The 16,148-nt window shown below is 40.5% G+C and overlaps 1 protein-coding gene across 3 annotated transcripts in view; it reads left to right on the top strand.

The window, feature by feature from the left end:
- Window positions 1–7,539, top strand: part of LOC116279926 (uncharacterized) — a 223,657-nt gene extending 216,118 nt beyond the window's left edge. Inside the window, exons 5-6 of one of the 3 annotated variants that reach the window (XM_072958756.1) lie at window positions 3,268–3,454; window positions 7,007–7,539. In XM_072958756.1, coding sequence (XP_072814857.1) covers window positions 3,268–3,454; window positions 7,007–7,046 — 227 coding nt within the window. In that variant the 3' untranslated portion in view covers window positions 7,047–7,539. Of the gene's footprint in view, window positions 1–3,267; window positions 3,508–7,006 lie in introns of those variants that run through there. The other 2 variants (XR_012071511.1, XM_072958757.1) reach the window with 2 other exon arrangements.
- Window positions 7,540–16,148: the final 8,609 nt, after the last annotated feature.

Here is a 16,148-nt window from a genome sequence, read left to right on the forward strand (position 1 = left end):
TCAATACATGTTGATTTTTAATGATGATCATTATAGGGGGTGTGTAATAGGCACTTCATTAGTGACATTTCTTCTTCTAATTTACTATTGTCATTGAAAGAGGATTTGCCCTTTGAAGTATCAGTTATATAGGGGTCCTCAGTTCCATATGCTGTAACAGGACAGCTACTTTCCCTTTGTACGCTATGCCAGGGACAGGGTGGAGACAGCATGTCAAAGGAAACACCGAAATGATGTTCACAATTGTACATGGGTCTTTAGGGTTCAAGGAAAAGTTACAAAACGTTTTCCCACCTCCCTGTGTTACATCACCCCTCTCACCCCCTGGTACCCTCCTCTCGTCTCTATTTGACCACTCGTCCCAGAAAATCCCCAGCTTGCAAATGAATCTCCCCTATAAAATCTGTCTCTACCCATAATGGTTAAAGGATGTTTTTCAGCAATGTATTCTCTTGTGGAAATAATCTATTGCCAGAAAGTAAATGATAGAAGCCTATATTTCTATATTCAGGACAGGAAGGGAAAATAAGAAAAAAAAAAAAAGACTTGAGGCTAATTCTAGATCCTGACTTTACTGAATTACTTCTGGTAAGTTACTTGATTAATTGTGTCTCAGAATAAGATCAGTTAGATGGGAATAATCAATATGAGATCTACCTCTCAGGCTTATGAAAATTAATTGAGATAAATATGCAAAGGACCTAGTTCCAATTAGGAGAAGAGAGTTTCTAAATTGTGAAAAGAACAAATTTTGTCACCCTTGCCCTTCCAACTCTAGTCATTCTGAGTTTTCAAACTGAGCTGGGAGATTTAGCTAAGGGCTTTTTCCTTCCCCTAGGGACTCCCTTTTTAGATGGTGTGGCTATTTCCTATCTGAGGATAAAGGAGGGGTGGGGAAGGGCACACACACACACACACACACTCACACACACACACATACACACTTTCTTTTCTTCTTTGCCTTCTGGCCTCTAATTTGTAAATAAAATTTGAATAATGCTATAATTCCATTCTAGTATTTTCTATATAGTATTCTTTAATGGAATAAGGTTATCAAATCTTATCCTTACCCTCTCCCCTAGTTTTCTGGATTTAATGACACTAGATTTGAATTTGATGACATTTCAGGAACAAGTTTTTGCCCATATAATTTGGGATTTAATTTCATTTGAGAACTGACTGTTGTTAAAATCAAATTATTTTTAATGAGCAAAATCAAATTATTTTTAATGAGCAAAATCACTTTGATCCACTCTTCTTCTTTTTTTTTTTTTTTGCAATTAAAGAGCATTCACGTTAGTATTCACAGGTCTTTGAAGTGTAACACCACACATTACTATTTCTTGTTTAAACATGATCGAGCAAGATCAATAGTTAACGTGTGAAAAAGAAAAGCAGGGAGGGGTCAGCATGACACCTAAAGAAGGCAGGATCCCAAAGAACATAATTGTGGGAAAAGAGAACAGTATCACACATCTCCTCGATGTAAATATACAATAAATACTATGAAATATATGCATAATCACATCCATTTGATTCTGATGGGCAGAATATACAAAAACATTGCTGACCTATAGATAAATAGTTTATAGATGGCTGGGTAGATTATCTGGAAAATGAAGTGAGAGGCTCAGAGCTCATGGTAAACCTTGCTAGAGCAAACCTAGTTCTGAAGAAAAATGTTCAGGCAAACTCCCACGCTTAGGTCTTAATACACCTTTTATCCTATTAGGAGCCATTCTTTTTCTGAGCATTGAAAGGACAAGATCTGGGAGGTGCTTAATTAATCCACAGGGATCTAAAGCCTTTTTTAAAAGGCACTCAAAGACCTCAGCAAATATTGCCTCTGGATTTTGTAAATACTTTATTCCTTACTTCTTTGAGCAAAATCGTTTGTCCTCCTAACAACCCTAACTAGTACAACTTTTAACCTAAAGAAAAAAGAATTGGAAAGAAAAGATGGGTTTTGGGATTTAGTTGGAATTGAAAATTCTTTTCCTTTCTATCTAGTAATGACTTTTGTGTGGATTTATAACAATAAGTTTGGTTAAAAATATCTAAAGCCATGAGAAATGATTGGACAGCCCGGAATCATGCCGTATACAACATTCTTTGTGTTAAAATCATGTCTCTCAAACTCTTCCTCTTCCCTCTGTCTCCCTTTCCCTCTTGCCTGGAGCAACCTCCTGATCAGAGGGAAACTGCTTGGCTGAGCGGCCCTGAGAATTTGGTTCCCAGAGGACAGACGTTGGTCTCCCAGTTCTGGAACTTTCTACCTGTATGACCTTGGGCCAATGGCTTAACCTTCCGAACCCCAGTCTACTCATCTGCAGTTGTGCACCACTGCCCAAGGCTGTTGTCAGAATTAAATCGGATGGTGGGGATTTTGCTTGCAGGAGAATGGTTTCCTTCACTGCCCCCAGTTGCAGTTAACTTTCCCTTTGACAGGATGTTGCTATTGGTCTAAAACAAAGTGGGCTTTGGAACATGAATAAATAGATGGGTCAGAATACAGATTCCAAAACCACGTCACCACGGAGAAGGAATGAAGGCAGGGCCTTTGAATCCCTACACCTTGTGTACATAGTAAGCACTAGACACGTGTTTTTGAACGGTCTTTTGGGCGATGTGATAGAGATCAGGTGCCCTGACTGGAATGAAGCTGGTAAAGCGAGAAGATGGCAGAGAATGACTGGTTAAGAGCAAAGGATGGAGATCAAGCACGCTGGGTTCAAATTCCAGCTTTGGAGTGACTTTGGGCACAGGTGCTAATTGCTCTGAATCTGCATTCAAACCTGATCATTCTTCTCCCTGTCTACACCCCTGCCTCCCCACCCCAAACCCACACACAAAACAGTAGCAACTGCGGTTACCACTCTGAATGGCTCCTCCGCATGGCTTCACCTTGTCTTTAGGATAAAGTCCCAAATATGGCACACAAGCTGCGGTCCCCCTCACCCTTCTATCCCCAGTTCTCTTAGCTCCAGCAATAGTGCCCTTTTTTCAGTCCCTCAGAAGTACTAGCTGGCACTTTCTTGCCCCTGTGCTATCTGGCAACATCTTGTCTCATCTGCCTGGGATGATATTCACCCCCAGCACGAGTACCCCCTCCCCCATTAACTGAATAACCCTGGTGTCTGGGCTTAAACATCATTTTCCCAGTGAGATTTTACATTCTGACCCCCTCTAGGTTAGCGCTCCTGTTATATGCTTCTTAGTTTCCCTCTTTCTTTACTCTCACTGCACTATGACATCTCTTCCTCCCAGCAGACTCCATGAGACACCTGCATGCGTGGAGAGACTCTGCAGTCCTGGTGACCAGCCCAGTGTCTGCTCAGGACATACACTGGATGCGTGAAGGACTTAGTATCAAGAGACAGAGATCTCCTCACAGACATGTGAGGGCTGAAGGAGAAGATGTATGTATAGGGTTTCGCACAACTCTCGGCACCTGGTAAATATCCCGGCCAATGGTGGCTATTATCATTAATAGAAATGTTTAAGTGATGGATTTGCTTCATTTCTAAATACTTTGGTGGGCACTTCTCCAAATAGGAAAGTTAAAGGAAGATAAGCAAGCTGCCCTTTGGTACCCATTCTTCTGTTGGAGAGTTTTAGAGCAGAACGAGATGAAACAATGTGCCAAACCAAAATTGGAGCCAGGACAGAAAATGTCTTTGATGTGATGGATATGGTGTAATTGTATGTTTGCATGGGCCTTGGGTCTGGCTATGCTCCAGGTGCAAACATCCATAACCCAGTCCATCAACCAGATGTTACCAGTTTGGAGAGTTTTTTTTTAAAACAGAAATATGATCTATGCCTATAGAAACCTACATGTTAGCACTTGGAAAGTGACTGCAGTGAGTATCACATAAAAACACAATTTGCCAAAGGTAATTATGAAATCCACATGGAAGTCTTATACCTGGGTCTTATACTTGAGTAATAAAGGGTGAATACTGTACCTCCAGCTGGAATTTAAAGATAGGATTTTCATAATGGAGGCCAGATTATATAAAATTTGATATGATAAAGCTGAATCTTCTTTTATTGAGAAATATAAACAAGTGTGAGACTTCTTTTATTTTCAACTGACCAGGATTCTTAAGTTACAGACTTTGCTGAAATCCAACATGAGCAGGATAGACACTAATAAATCTTAGTATTGAAAGAAACTTCATGAGTCAGAGAAAGGAAGTGATAATGTTGACATGTCATGTATCAAGACTGATGCTTTAAAATGGGAACTTTAATTCCATCTTCTGTGATTGGTCTAAAATTTTATGTGAAGGTGAGGGGGGGAAATGAAGGGACATTTGGAAAGGGGAAGAAACATCTGACTAGCTTCAACCTCTCCTAAACTATTATCCGTTCACTACTGGTAGCCTGCTGAGACTGGCTTTTCTCTGAGCATCCCCAGTGGAGCTTCTGTTAATAGACTTGATATATCAGTTAGGAATGTGTATGGCTGCAAGTAACAGAAAACCAAAACAATACTAGCGTCAACAAATAGGGGACTCTTTTTCACATGTTATAGAAATCCAGAGTTAGGTGATTACTGGCATTGTTTGTAGCTCATGATGCCATGATGGACCCAGGTCATTCTATCTTTCTGCTCTGCCTCCTTAAAGCCTCATGTTCCAAGGTGTTCCAAGATGTTTGCTGTAGTTCAAACATCACATGTGCCCTGAAAGCAGGAAAAGAGTGTTACCTCTGTTTCCTTTTAACAGGAAATCAAAGGCTTTCTCAGAATTCCCAGGCAAACTTCTACTTGTGTTTAATTGGCTGGGAAAGAGAATATTTAGCTGGACAAGTGTTTAGTGAGGACAAAGAGGGAAGTGGGTATTGGATAAGCAACTAACAGTGATGCTGCACTTGGCTCGGTCTTCATCATTGCTCCTAGTTGCTGATAGGAGGTGGGGAAGGGGGTTGACTGACCTATGTGTTCAGTCATGCTTTCTTGGTAGGCAGTAGTGAAGAAGTGAAAATATGACAGGCCATTTCAGGGGACTTCCAAATCTGAGCTCAGCCAGCAAGGGAGCTCACTAATAATATTTTGCTCTTAATTTTCACCTTGAAAATCATGACATCATTTAGATTAAGGTAGATAGCCATTCTGAACTGAGCTAGATGCTTTCCTACCGAGAAGACAAGCCACTAAGTAAGCATTCACAGTGGTTCCTAGCTGAGTGTGTATGACTCTGTGTCCCTGTTCTCTAGAAATAGCTAAGCCTTCCTGATATCCAGGCTGGCATCTCTTGCCAAGCAGAAAGCAATCTGAAATTCCCATTCCATTCCATTTGCAGAAGACACCACAGCATTTCTTCTTCCGACCCTAATGGGAAGCACATGGAGGTCACTGAACATTGGGATCCCTTCTTTGCTCAAATTATGTTTTTCAAGCAAGAGCTATGATAAAGTAACCTCTAAACGTGACCCTGGCAGAAGTCAGTAGCCTTGCTTATTCTGGCCATGTTCCTGGTGCAATCCAAGGTTCTGGGAAGATTTACTTTAATTACAACCTCCTTCGCCCTCTCTCTCTCCCTCTTATACTCTTGATCTCTTACATAACATGTGTTAGAGTTACCAAAACTGAAAATTTTATTCTTGAACTAATTAGATGAATATAATTTGCACTTGGCTTCTTTTCTATTAGAAGATCTGGTCCAACGTGCATGTTGTACTGTTTTTCTAAGGCACATATCACTTAAATTCTCTTTCCTTAGTTTTTCTGTCTCAGTAAAAAATTCATTTTTGTTTTCGGTGGCTAGGATAATAAAGAGACATACGTCTTCTAAATTTTCTTTAGCCATACAATAGCCTAGGAAGAGTATGTTTAAAGACTTTTTTTCTTAGTATGCTAATAAATGCTCATGAGAATTGGTTCATTTTTGAAAAGTTTTGCATAAAGCTTATATATAAAAATTAAAAATCACATTAACTCAAAACATAAAACACTACATTCTTCATGAATTATGAAAATATTATCATATATTAAAACACCAAATTGAAAAAATGTTTTCATCTGTACTGTATCACTTGACACAACTTGTGTTGTCATAACTTTTGCCTTCAGTTCAACAGCAGCTTCACATAACAAACATTAGTTGAGCACCTTATTATGCACTCTGCTCTAAGAGAAGAATTAGACAGTACAATACCTGTTGTCAAAAGACTCTTATTCCATTAAGAGGAAACAGACACATAAATAATTACAATGCGATGTGATAAAACATGATGATAAAAAGATAGACAGGGAAAGGATTGATCCCAGTTGGAGGATGGTGAAGAGAGGACATTGGAAAGAGTTCAGAGGAAGGTGATGCCTGATGAAAAGGCACTTTTCATCAGTCAAGACATTCTTGATTGGAGGAGGGCATTCTGGGCAGAGGGAAACAAGAGCACAGGTAAGGAGTGATGAGATCCTGAAGTAGGTGCTGGAGGAGACGACAGGGGATGAATTTGCAATACTTACGAGGTAAAACTGAATACCTCAGCAATTTGATTTAGTGTCTCCCCAGAAGGCTACCAAAGGTGTGACTAACTGATGGTTCATTAAGATGATTTTACTGACAAAGGAAAATCTTTTCTGGAACACCCTCATACCTGGAAGAACCAGCTTATTAGATTCACTTCTTAAGTGCTCTCCAGTAACAGTATTAAATTTCAACAGCCTGAAACTCCTTAGAATAACATGAACGATATTTGCATAGAATTCCCCAGGTTTTTTTCTGATGACTTAGTAGAATACCAGAATTTTTTTTAAACGTGAATAGCTTGAAGCTGCACAAAATTTATTGTGCAATATTCTGCCAGGAATATCCCACATGCTTGCTTTGTAGTAGAGAAAGGAGAAAATGTTACTCTGTCTACAACACAAATGACATCTTTGTCCAACCCTCCTCACATTGCTGAGGTGTGATGAGATGGTGTTTGAAAAGGGTTCCATGGAAACAAAGCATAGAGACATGGGGTAAATCATCTTAATTTTTTTCCATTGCAGGACTTCTGAGGCTTTTAATACACTGGTTTACATTGTGTAGCTCCCGAGGTTGCTAGAGGATGCAGCAGTCCACAAACTGATCTGACCAAAGATTCCCTCTTTTTTTTTTTTCGAGAACACATGGTCTACTTCATCAGTTGTCTTATGTGGTAGGTTATATTTCTGTTCAAAATGTTTGCTTCTCCTCCCTTTAGTATCCTTTTTCTCTAGGATTATCCTTCCCAACTCCACTGAACACAGGAGTGGTTATGTGACCTGCTTTGGTTAGTTTAATATGGTTGCAAATAACATGGATCACTTCTGAGTGGACACTTTGAGACCAGCCTGCAGTCCTCCTATTCTTTTCACCTTCTGCTACCAGACCAGTTATGTCCCAGAGAAAGATTGTTCCAGTAGCCCTGAGTTCTGGCATGTCCTGTGATGGATATGTAAATGCATAAGGAATAAACCTTTGAAGTCTTAAGCCATTAATATTTCAGGTCATTTGTTACTACAGCTAACTTACCCTGAGCTGATTACATCCTACCTCTAAGCATTTATAAACTACCTGAGCCTTACTCCTTTTACAGGTGTGCTCATTCAATCTTACAAATGATGAGATCTTCTTAGAATTATTCTTTAGGTTCAGACAGTAACACTTGAAGGTTTACTAAAAGTATGTATATGAAACAGGACTTCAATGATGCTCAAACTCTTGTATGCCTAGAAAATTACCTGGAATTCTATCCGAAATGAACATTGTCAGAACCAGTCCCCAGAGATTCTGATTCAGTGGGCCTAGAATGGGTGCAAGGAATCTGAATTTTAAACCAACCCTCCAAGATATTACCAGTGCGGTGGTCTGTCCACCACCCTTGAGTGTGTTGCTCTAAAGCCACCCATTTAATTACCAGTTATATGATAAATAAATACCATTTCAATTCAAAGAGGCACCATGGAGACTCCTCTTCTGAATTACTAGATGCTTGTATAATTAGTTTCATCACATTTTAGCTTATATTCATTATAGTTCATTGTATTTTACTGCAAAATATTTAATGCACAAAATGGTAGCTATGTTTGAATGTTTGAAAAGTGTTTGAATATGTAATATTCAAAAAGCCTGCCTCTAGATGACCCTTGGCTCTTCCAAAAAAATCAAGCTGCTCTAAGAAAATTAAGTTCTGTTATAAATGAAAATCAAAGGCTTTCAGTTGCAAGTGACAGAAGCTTAATTCAAACCACCTTAAGCAAAACAAATTTATTAGTTACAAAACTAAAATGTCCATGATTTTGAAAGAATGAAGTTTGAGCAGATTGGACATGTTAGAGCTAAAGACCAGATCTGCCTTTGGGAAGATGATGCGAGTGGGGAGTGTTGCAGATGTGGGTGGTGTGCAGGTTCTCATGGGAGGAAGGCCCACGAGAAAGAAGCTACCTGGAGAGTCTAGAGACAGGTGAAGCGGAGGTCTAGACAGGTGATTTGCACCGAAGAAGTTTTGTGAGGTGTGATCAGGTGGAAGTCCTGGAAGCTGGGCAGGGAATGACTGGAGGTAAGGAATAAGGAGGCAGACAGAGTAAAGAATGTTAGTCGTCTGGGATCAGGGCTTCACTTGGAGGCTAAAAATATGACTTCATGTATCTGGTTTTTTTCTATCTCTCTGCTCTTCTTTCTTCCACGATAGCTTCCCTCTCAGGCAGGCTCTCTCATTAGAAGCAAGATGGTGGCCACCAATTTAGTAGCCGCAAACTGGGTCTCATTGGTCTGGCTTGGTCAAGGCCAATCTTTGACCCAATCATTGTGGCCAGAGATACCTTATTTGGCCAGCACTGGGCCATGTGCTCATCTCTGGAGACAGGAATGGGTTACAGCTACTGAATCACAAAGGTTCTCCAAAAGGGAAAAGGTTCCCGCTATTCCCAGCAGGAAGAGGGCAGTGAGGACCGGGCAGGGGAAATTCAATCTGTCTCCTGTAGATCCGATGACACTTCTACTCTGGGTCAGTAATCTGATGGGGAAGGGAACTGGATTTTCCTTTCTCCCAAAGGGGATTTTTTTCTAAGATGAATAAAGCAAGCAATTTTATTCCAAAGTGTTTAAATTAAGCAAACCGTGCCTATTCCTTCTTAGGAGAATATCAAAGAGGAACCCAGTGTTACAGGCTGCAGTTAGGTCTAATTGCCATCCTAGGAACCTGTGTTTTCTACCTCAAGGTTGCCTGTTAATAATATTTTTCCACTAGATATGTTGAACCTACATATCTATGAATCTTGCTTTAAATTCACAATTGTTTAGTTTGCATGGAAGCCAGATTTCCTATAGATGCATAAAGTGTATAGAGAAAAATGCTGGCAACCTCTTGTCCTTTTAAGTCTGTTACTAAAGACTGAAATCAGAGCCATTTGCTGCAGAGTTCTCAAAATATCACAGAGAAAAGCAGTTCAGTCTTTACTATGACTTTCACTGACTCACTTGTGAGTTTCAACCAAGATGCTCCACGTCAAGTCTCTTGACAAAAGCAGGTTTTGGATTTTGCTGTATCTTTCTATTTATAGCTTGTATTTTCACTTATTTACTATCCTGGGACAGTGCTAAAGTAAGGAAGTTTATAAGTAGAGTTGTTTGTTGTTTCTCATTACCCGATTCCTTTTACCTAAAGAAAACATCCTCTACTTGCCCCCCTGGTATAATTAAGCTCCCCTTCTTGTATTTTTGTTTGTATACTGTGTTAGCATGATGCCTGGTATACAAGGAGTGTTCAATAAATGTCACTCTTCAGTGACTCAACACAGGATCGACACGTTTTGCATTATGCCACCGTTCATTGAAGCACTGTCGAGTCCTTTCTGAGACAACTGGGAAGTCTCCCAAGATTGAGCTATTTGGGCATTTTACCAGAGATCTGGGAAATTCCAAACATGAGACTTTAAAAAATATATATGGCTTCCTTTTTTAAAATCAAAACAGAACAGCAATTTTTATTTGTTAAGGCTCAAAGCATAAAGGGAGCACAGTTAATAAGGTTTATTTAGGAAGACTGTTAAACTCTATCTAGATGTTGGCAACTTTGGCATTCAAGATTTCAACGTCTGACTGCAGAGAAATAGCTCCAATGCCTATAATGCATATGTAACTTGTGTGATGGTGCAGATTGAGCAGTCTCTGCCCTTTCTCACGTCACATTTCCTCCTCTGCACAGCTGATACAGTAACAAGTGTATTTATCATTTTCTGACCATTGTAGAAAACATAGAACCAGCCAGGAAACCAGATTCTTGTCCTGCCCTTGCAGTGTACCGGCCATTGTGAGCGTGATAAATACCCCCGCCACACCCCTGCATAGCAGTCAGGCATTGAAAAGTTCAAGGGCATGGAGCGCTTATCTCTGTCAGCTCCTTCCTTTGGTAGCTTGTAGGAAAACTGTTAGAAGTCAGAATGGGAAGAGAGAGGAGGGAGGAGGGTGGGTTGGCTGGATAGCATGGCCAGATGTCCAGAAACCAAATCATAATCATCTTTTCAACTAGTGTCCTTGAATTCCTTGAGCTATTCATGAAATGCTTATAACCTCCAATATCTGATTAGGTCATCAGAGTCAGCTCAAATCATGGATTCCTTGGATAGTTTGATAAATGACCTTCAGTTTTCTCACAGGCAAATGCATTCTGGTTCAATCAATTGTTTTGTTTATGTGAGCACTTTGGTCTTGTGTCCACAGATCTATTTCTAGGTTTAAAAAGTTTTATGAGTGTTGCTTTGCCAGTTCTAATAGGTATGTGATTTGGATGTATATGGATTTTGCTCCCAAATGCCTCTCCTCTACAGGCAAACAAGCAAACCTGAGGCAGAAATATTATGCATTTGGTTACTTGATTCTTTCTTATCACAGGCAACTAACTACTGTATCCAGATAAGTCCCTGCTGACATTATGGTGGTGTCTGCCAAAGAAACTGTCTAATGTCACGTTAATGCAACAGAAATGAGGACCAACCTTGACTTCAAGTTCTCCTTCACTTGAGGCATCTTGACTCTTGGCATTTACAGTTGTTTGCTTGTTGAACGGTGTTGGGTTTCTATGGCTCCAAGAGCTGGCTCACGTTACAGTCAAGTGGAAGCAAGAAAACTCAGGCAAGCCTTTCATGGAAAGATAGGCCTGCCACAATTTCAGGTCTCATGGTAAATGAACAGGGAAAAGGGAGATGTAATCGCTCGACTTTTCCAAGATTTGGACAGAAGGAAGTTGTGGAGTTGGGGACTTCGGAAGGTCATGTTAGAACTGGAGAGCAGACCAGCTCCACTTCTAGAAAGGTGGTGGGTGGGGGCATTGCTGGTGGGAGAAGAAGGTTGAGGACAGTGTGTAGGCCCAGTGCGGGGAAGGCAAGGTAGCAGGGGTCACAGCATCCGGAGAATCTAGGGGCAGGAAGGTGGCGATCCAGACAATTAATCTATCCTAAGAAGGTGGAGGTAAAGAATGAGCAGGTGGACATCCGGGCAGGTGGGCTAAGCACAACCAGAAATAGTGGGAAGGAATGAGGCTGTCCAGATCAAGAGTGCTGGTCAACCAAAGTCACGGTGCCCTCTGGAGTTGAGGGGCAGACCATAATCTTAGGGGATGGAGGTTACAAGAACAGGAAGACAGAAGCAGCACAGTGACTAGGATGCTATATGCATGTCAGACACTGAACTGGGCTATAGATTTTATTCATTCATTTATTCCTCAAGTTTTAATTGAGCATCTAGTCTGTGCCAGGCACTGTTCCAGGAATGGGAAAAAGAAAAAAGTCTTGCCCCTTTGAAGCTTATATCTTCATAAGGGAGACAGATATCAAATAAACAAGCTTGTTTTAAACTAGATTGGTGGGTAATAAGTGCTCGAGAGAAAAACAAAGAAAGGGAGAGACACAGGGAGTCTGGAGGATTCAAATTTTAAATAAGAAGGTCAGGGAAAGCCTCACTGAGAAGGTGGCCTTTGGGACGATCCTTGAAGGAAGTCAGGGAGTGGGCCACACAGATACCTGGGGGAAGAACATGATAGGTGCCGAGTGAGGTGAGAGGGTGTCTGGTGTATTCAGAGAACAGCAAGGAGGCTCGATGGCTGGATCTGCACAAGTGAGGGGCAGAATCAGAGAGGAGAGAAGAAGCAGACAAGCGATGAAGGTGTGAAGTCATCTAAATAAGCCCTTTTAGGCCAGTGGTTTTCAATTGGGGTCAATTCCAGGCATATGAAACAGCCCGAGGGAACTCTATAGGGGGCACTTGAGGAAAAGAGACAGTGAGTGTGTAGACAGAAGGCACATGGAGGAGGGGGAGAGACGAGAAGGAGGGGCAGGCAGGACCTTTAAGTGATGAAATTTACATCAATTGACATTTGCCAATAAATGGAGACGTTTTTGATTGTCACCACTGGGGGGCTGTTTGTTCCAGTTGAGACTTCAAACAATTCAAAATGGGCTTTTTATGCATAGGAAGCGCCCATCTGGGCCAATAGTGGCCCCACACCAGACTGTATGTAGCATTAGATTTCAAACTGGTCTCTGTGGATTGAAGTAGTCAGAAACAAGCAAGTATGAAGTTGTTTCATAAAATCTATTATTGAAGGATAATATACATCAAAAACAGTGTTCATGCCATCAATGCACATATTAGTATATTTTCACCAGCAAAACTCCGACACCTAACTAGCACCCAGATACCAAGAAACAGAACATTAGCAGTGCCCCGAAAACCGTCACCATCTCCTCCAATAACTACTCTTCCTTAAGTAGCCACTATTCTGACTTTTAATACCATAAATTAGTTTGCCAATTTTTAACCTTTTATAAATAGAGTCACATAGTGTGCACGCGACTCCTTTCCCTAAACATGACGTTTGTGAGATTCATCCATATTGTCATGTAAAGTCATAGACCATTCATTCTCATTGTTATATAATCTTCCATCGTGTGAATATAAAAGAGTTGGTGTATTCTACTTGGATGGACATTTGGATTGTTTCCAGTTTGGGGTTATTACAAGTCGTGTTGCTATGAAGAGCCCAGCGCATGCCTTTTGGTGAGCACATGTATGCATTTCTGTTGTGGAGTGAAGTGGAATTGCAGGGTAGTAGGAGAGAAAAGAAATCTTATTAGTAAGATGAAATTAGCACATTATAGCGAGAGCAGTAGACAAGTCATATAAATATGATAGGGAAGGTTTGGATTGGTTCAAGAATGAAAGAGAAAGCACAGAGCTCACTGCGACAGTGAGGATGCGAAGTAGAGTGTTGTTGTAGCTACGGAGAACGATGTGTGTAGATAGGCATGTAGCTTGCAGAAATCAAGTGGCAGCTGTGCAGGGTAGGAAGGGGCTTGGGTAGGAGTCAGAGAGACCAGAGTTTGAACCTTGCTCTACCGAATATGACTGTGTGACTTGAGGGCTTCACTTGGCATTTTGAAGCTTTGACTTTTCCATTGCAGGAAATATAGGTTGTTGAGAAGATTAAATTCATTCATTCAATACCTATTGATTGAATACCTACCTGTGTGCAGGGTACTGGGGATTCAGCAGTGACCAAAATGAAGGGTCCTTGTCCTCAACGATTTTACTGGAAAGGAAAGCAGTGAACTTTGGTCAGTTAACTAAAATTAAGGTAAGCAGAATGAAGAGATCTAACTTAGTCTGGGGGTCAGGAAGGCTTTGCTGAGGCCAAGCAGATATGAGCCAGGACAAGAGTTGGGAATGAGAAATTCCAAGCACATGAAACAGCTCAAGGGAACTCTATAGGGGACACTTGAGGAAAAGAGACATTGAGTGTGTAGACAGAAGGCACATGGAGGAGGGGGAGAGACGAGATGGAGGAGCAGGCAAGACCTTTAAGTGATGAAATTTATGTCAATTGATTAAAAAAATTTGTTTTAATTGAAGTATACTCAGTTTACAATGTTGTGTCAGTTTCTGGTGTACAGCATAGTGGTTCATTTACACACACATATATATTCTTTTTTATAGTCTTTTTCATTATAGGTTACTACAAGATATTGAATATAGTTCCCTGTGCTATATAGTATAAACTTGTTGTTTATTTATTTTATATATAGTAGTTAGTATCTGCAAATCTTGAACTCCCAATTTATCCCTTCCCACCCTCTTCTTCCCCTGGTAACCTCGCCAGGGAATGGAGTAGGAGAAGTGACAGAATCGGATAAGCACAAAAACTTAAGATTGACTTGTGAATTTGTATTTCAGTATTTATCCATGAATTAATTTACATTTATAGCATGTGGGGCTAACAAGTGAATCTGGTAGTGTTGGAAATTATTTGGCTATCAATAACTATTAAATGGATGAATACATAAATAGTAATTTATGAGGTTAACACAACTTGGAAAAAATCTATTTAATACTATTTAATTCCTTTTGCTCTAATATTAACTTAGTTTAAGTACATCTCTACTCTAGGAACAGTAGCTAATATTCATTGTGTTACTATGCACCAAATTCTGTTCTAAGCAGTATGTAACAGGTATATCTTCTCATTTAATCCTCACCACAACAACCCAGGGAGGTTTGTTTTATCATCGTCCTTGTTTTACTGATGGGCAAGTAGACACCGAAAGGCACACTAACCTACTTGCCTGAGGTCAGCCAGTTGGTAAGCATAGGCTCAGGATTCACACTCAGGCAGTCTGATTCCAGCCCACAAGCTCTCAATGACTGTTCTTTATAGCCTCCAGAAAAAGGTCGCAAACAAGCCAACACAAACATCTCGTTGGTTGATTGCTCCACTTCTCACTGTAAGTTAATAAATTAGCACTGTGTTTCACGCATTCATCTCTTGTGAGCTGATCAGTATGACTCCATTCCCTAGGGCTTCATCCCCTGGTAGTAGACTAAGAAAGCTGAGCTTCCAAGCCTGCCAGTCCAGCTGTGGATGGAGACTGATAGAAGTAGAAACTGGGGAGGTAGGCAGGTCCAAATCCTGTAGGTCTTGTAGACCATGGAAATGTTTCAGATTGTCCTCTTAGTGCAGAGGGAAGCAGTATGATTGGTTAGGAGGTGATTGAAATAGTCTGGGTGAGAGATGTTGGCGAGTGTGACAGCAGTTAAAATGGAGATAATATGAGAGAGTCTAAGTACAAGGTCTTGCAAAATGCCTGGGACGTAGTAGGTACATTGTAAGCGTGGCTATTGCTAACAATGAAGACAAGATCACTTCAATCTAGTAGGTCAGATTTCATGGAGTGGAAACTGCTGCCTGAAGCGTGGCGTTGAGAAAGATTTCCGAACATCTTCCAGACCCACATGGAGAGCGTTCTGGGATGGATGAGAGATGTGTCATGGGTTCCGGATCAGCATCTGGTAGCACGCGTGCTGAGGGGTGCTTTAATAATGATTTTCAAGTACAGACAAAATTCATACATAGATGATTCTGAGTCATTTTTCTCAGTATAAAAATAGTATTGAACTATAATATGAAATAGTATCTGATATAAAAAGATAGATAGGCTTAAACTATAAAAAGGATTTTTTAATTAAAAAAAGCAATATCTAATGGATAGTGGACTATTAAAACTTACTAAATTGACCTTGGACTTGGAAATATTCATGGACAATGCACTGCTGACAAAGGGCTCCACGGGCGTTAGTTTGACTTGGGTCAAATGCTTTAACCCCCTCGTAGATCCATGATGCATAGCAGCATGTTAGAGGTTCAGCAGAGGAAGTGCAGTTACAGGAAACCTCTTTAGTGTTGTTGCACCCAGAATTTTCCAAATTGGCTTGACCTTGGAATTTTTTTTTTCACCTCTTATTAGCATCTCAGAGAAACATGATAGCATCTGTATGGATATTGTGTTATAACAACATGATGCTGTGCTACACAATTTCTAAGGCCATCCCTTTTGGTCCTGGCTTCTGTGGAGCTCAATCAGTGAAAGAAAGAGAGACAGGAGGGGGAGAACTGTATATAGGGTTTGTTTTTAGAGAACCATTCCTACTTAATGATAATTGGTTGTATATAGGGCAGCTTTGCTCTGAATCTGATCACTGACTTTGTAACTCAGATTTAATCGTTGACTGATGAAGATCAATTCCTAGCCTGAACCCATGTTCTGAAGTTGCTTGAATTTCAACGACCCAGCAGACACACAGATTCCACAGATGTGGGGCAGTTACAGAACACTAGGG

The sequence above is a fragment of the Vicugna pacos genome, chromosome 3, assembly GCF_048564905.1.
Source record: "Vicugna pacos chromosome 3, VicPac4, whole genome shotgun sequence".
NCBI classification, from domain to species: domain Eukaryota; kingdom Metazoa; phylum Chordata; class Mammalia; order Artiodactyla; family Camelidae; genus Vicugna; species Vicugna pacos.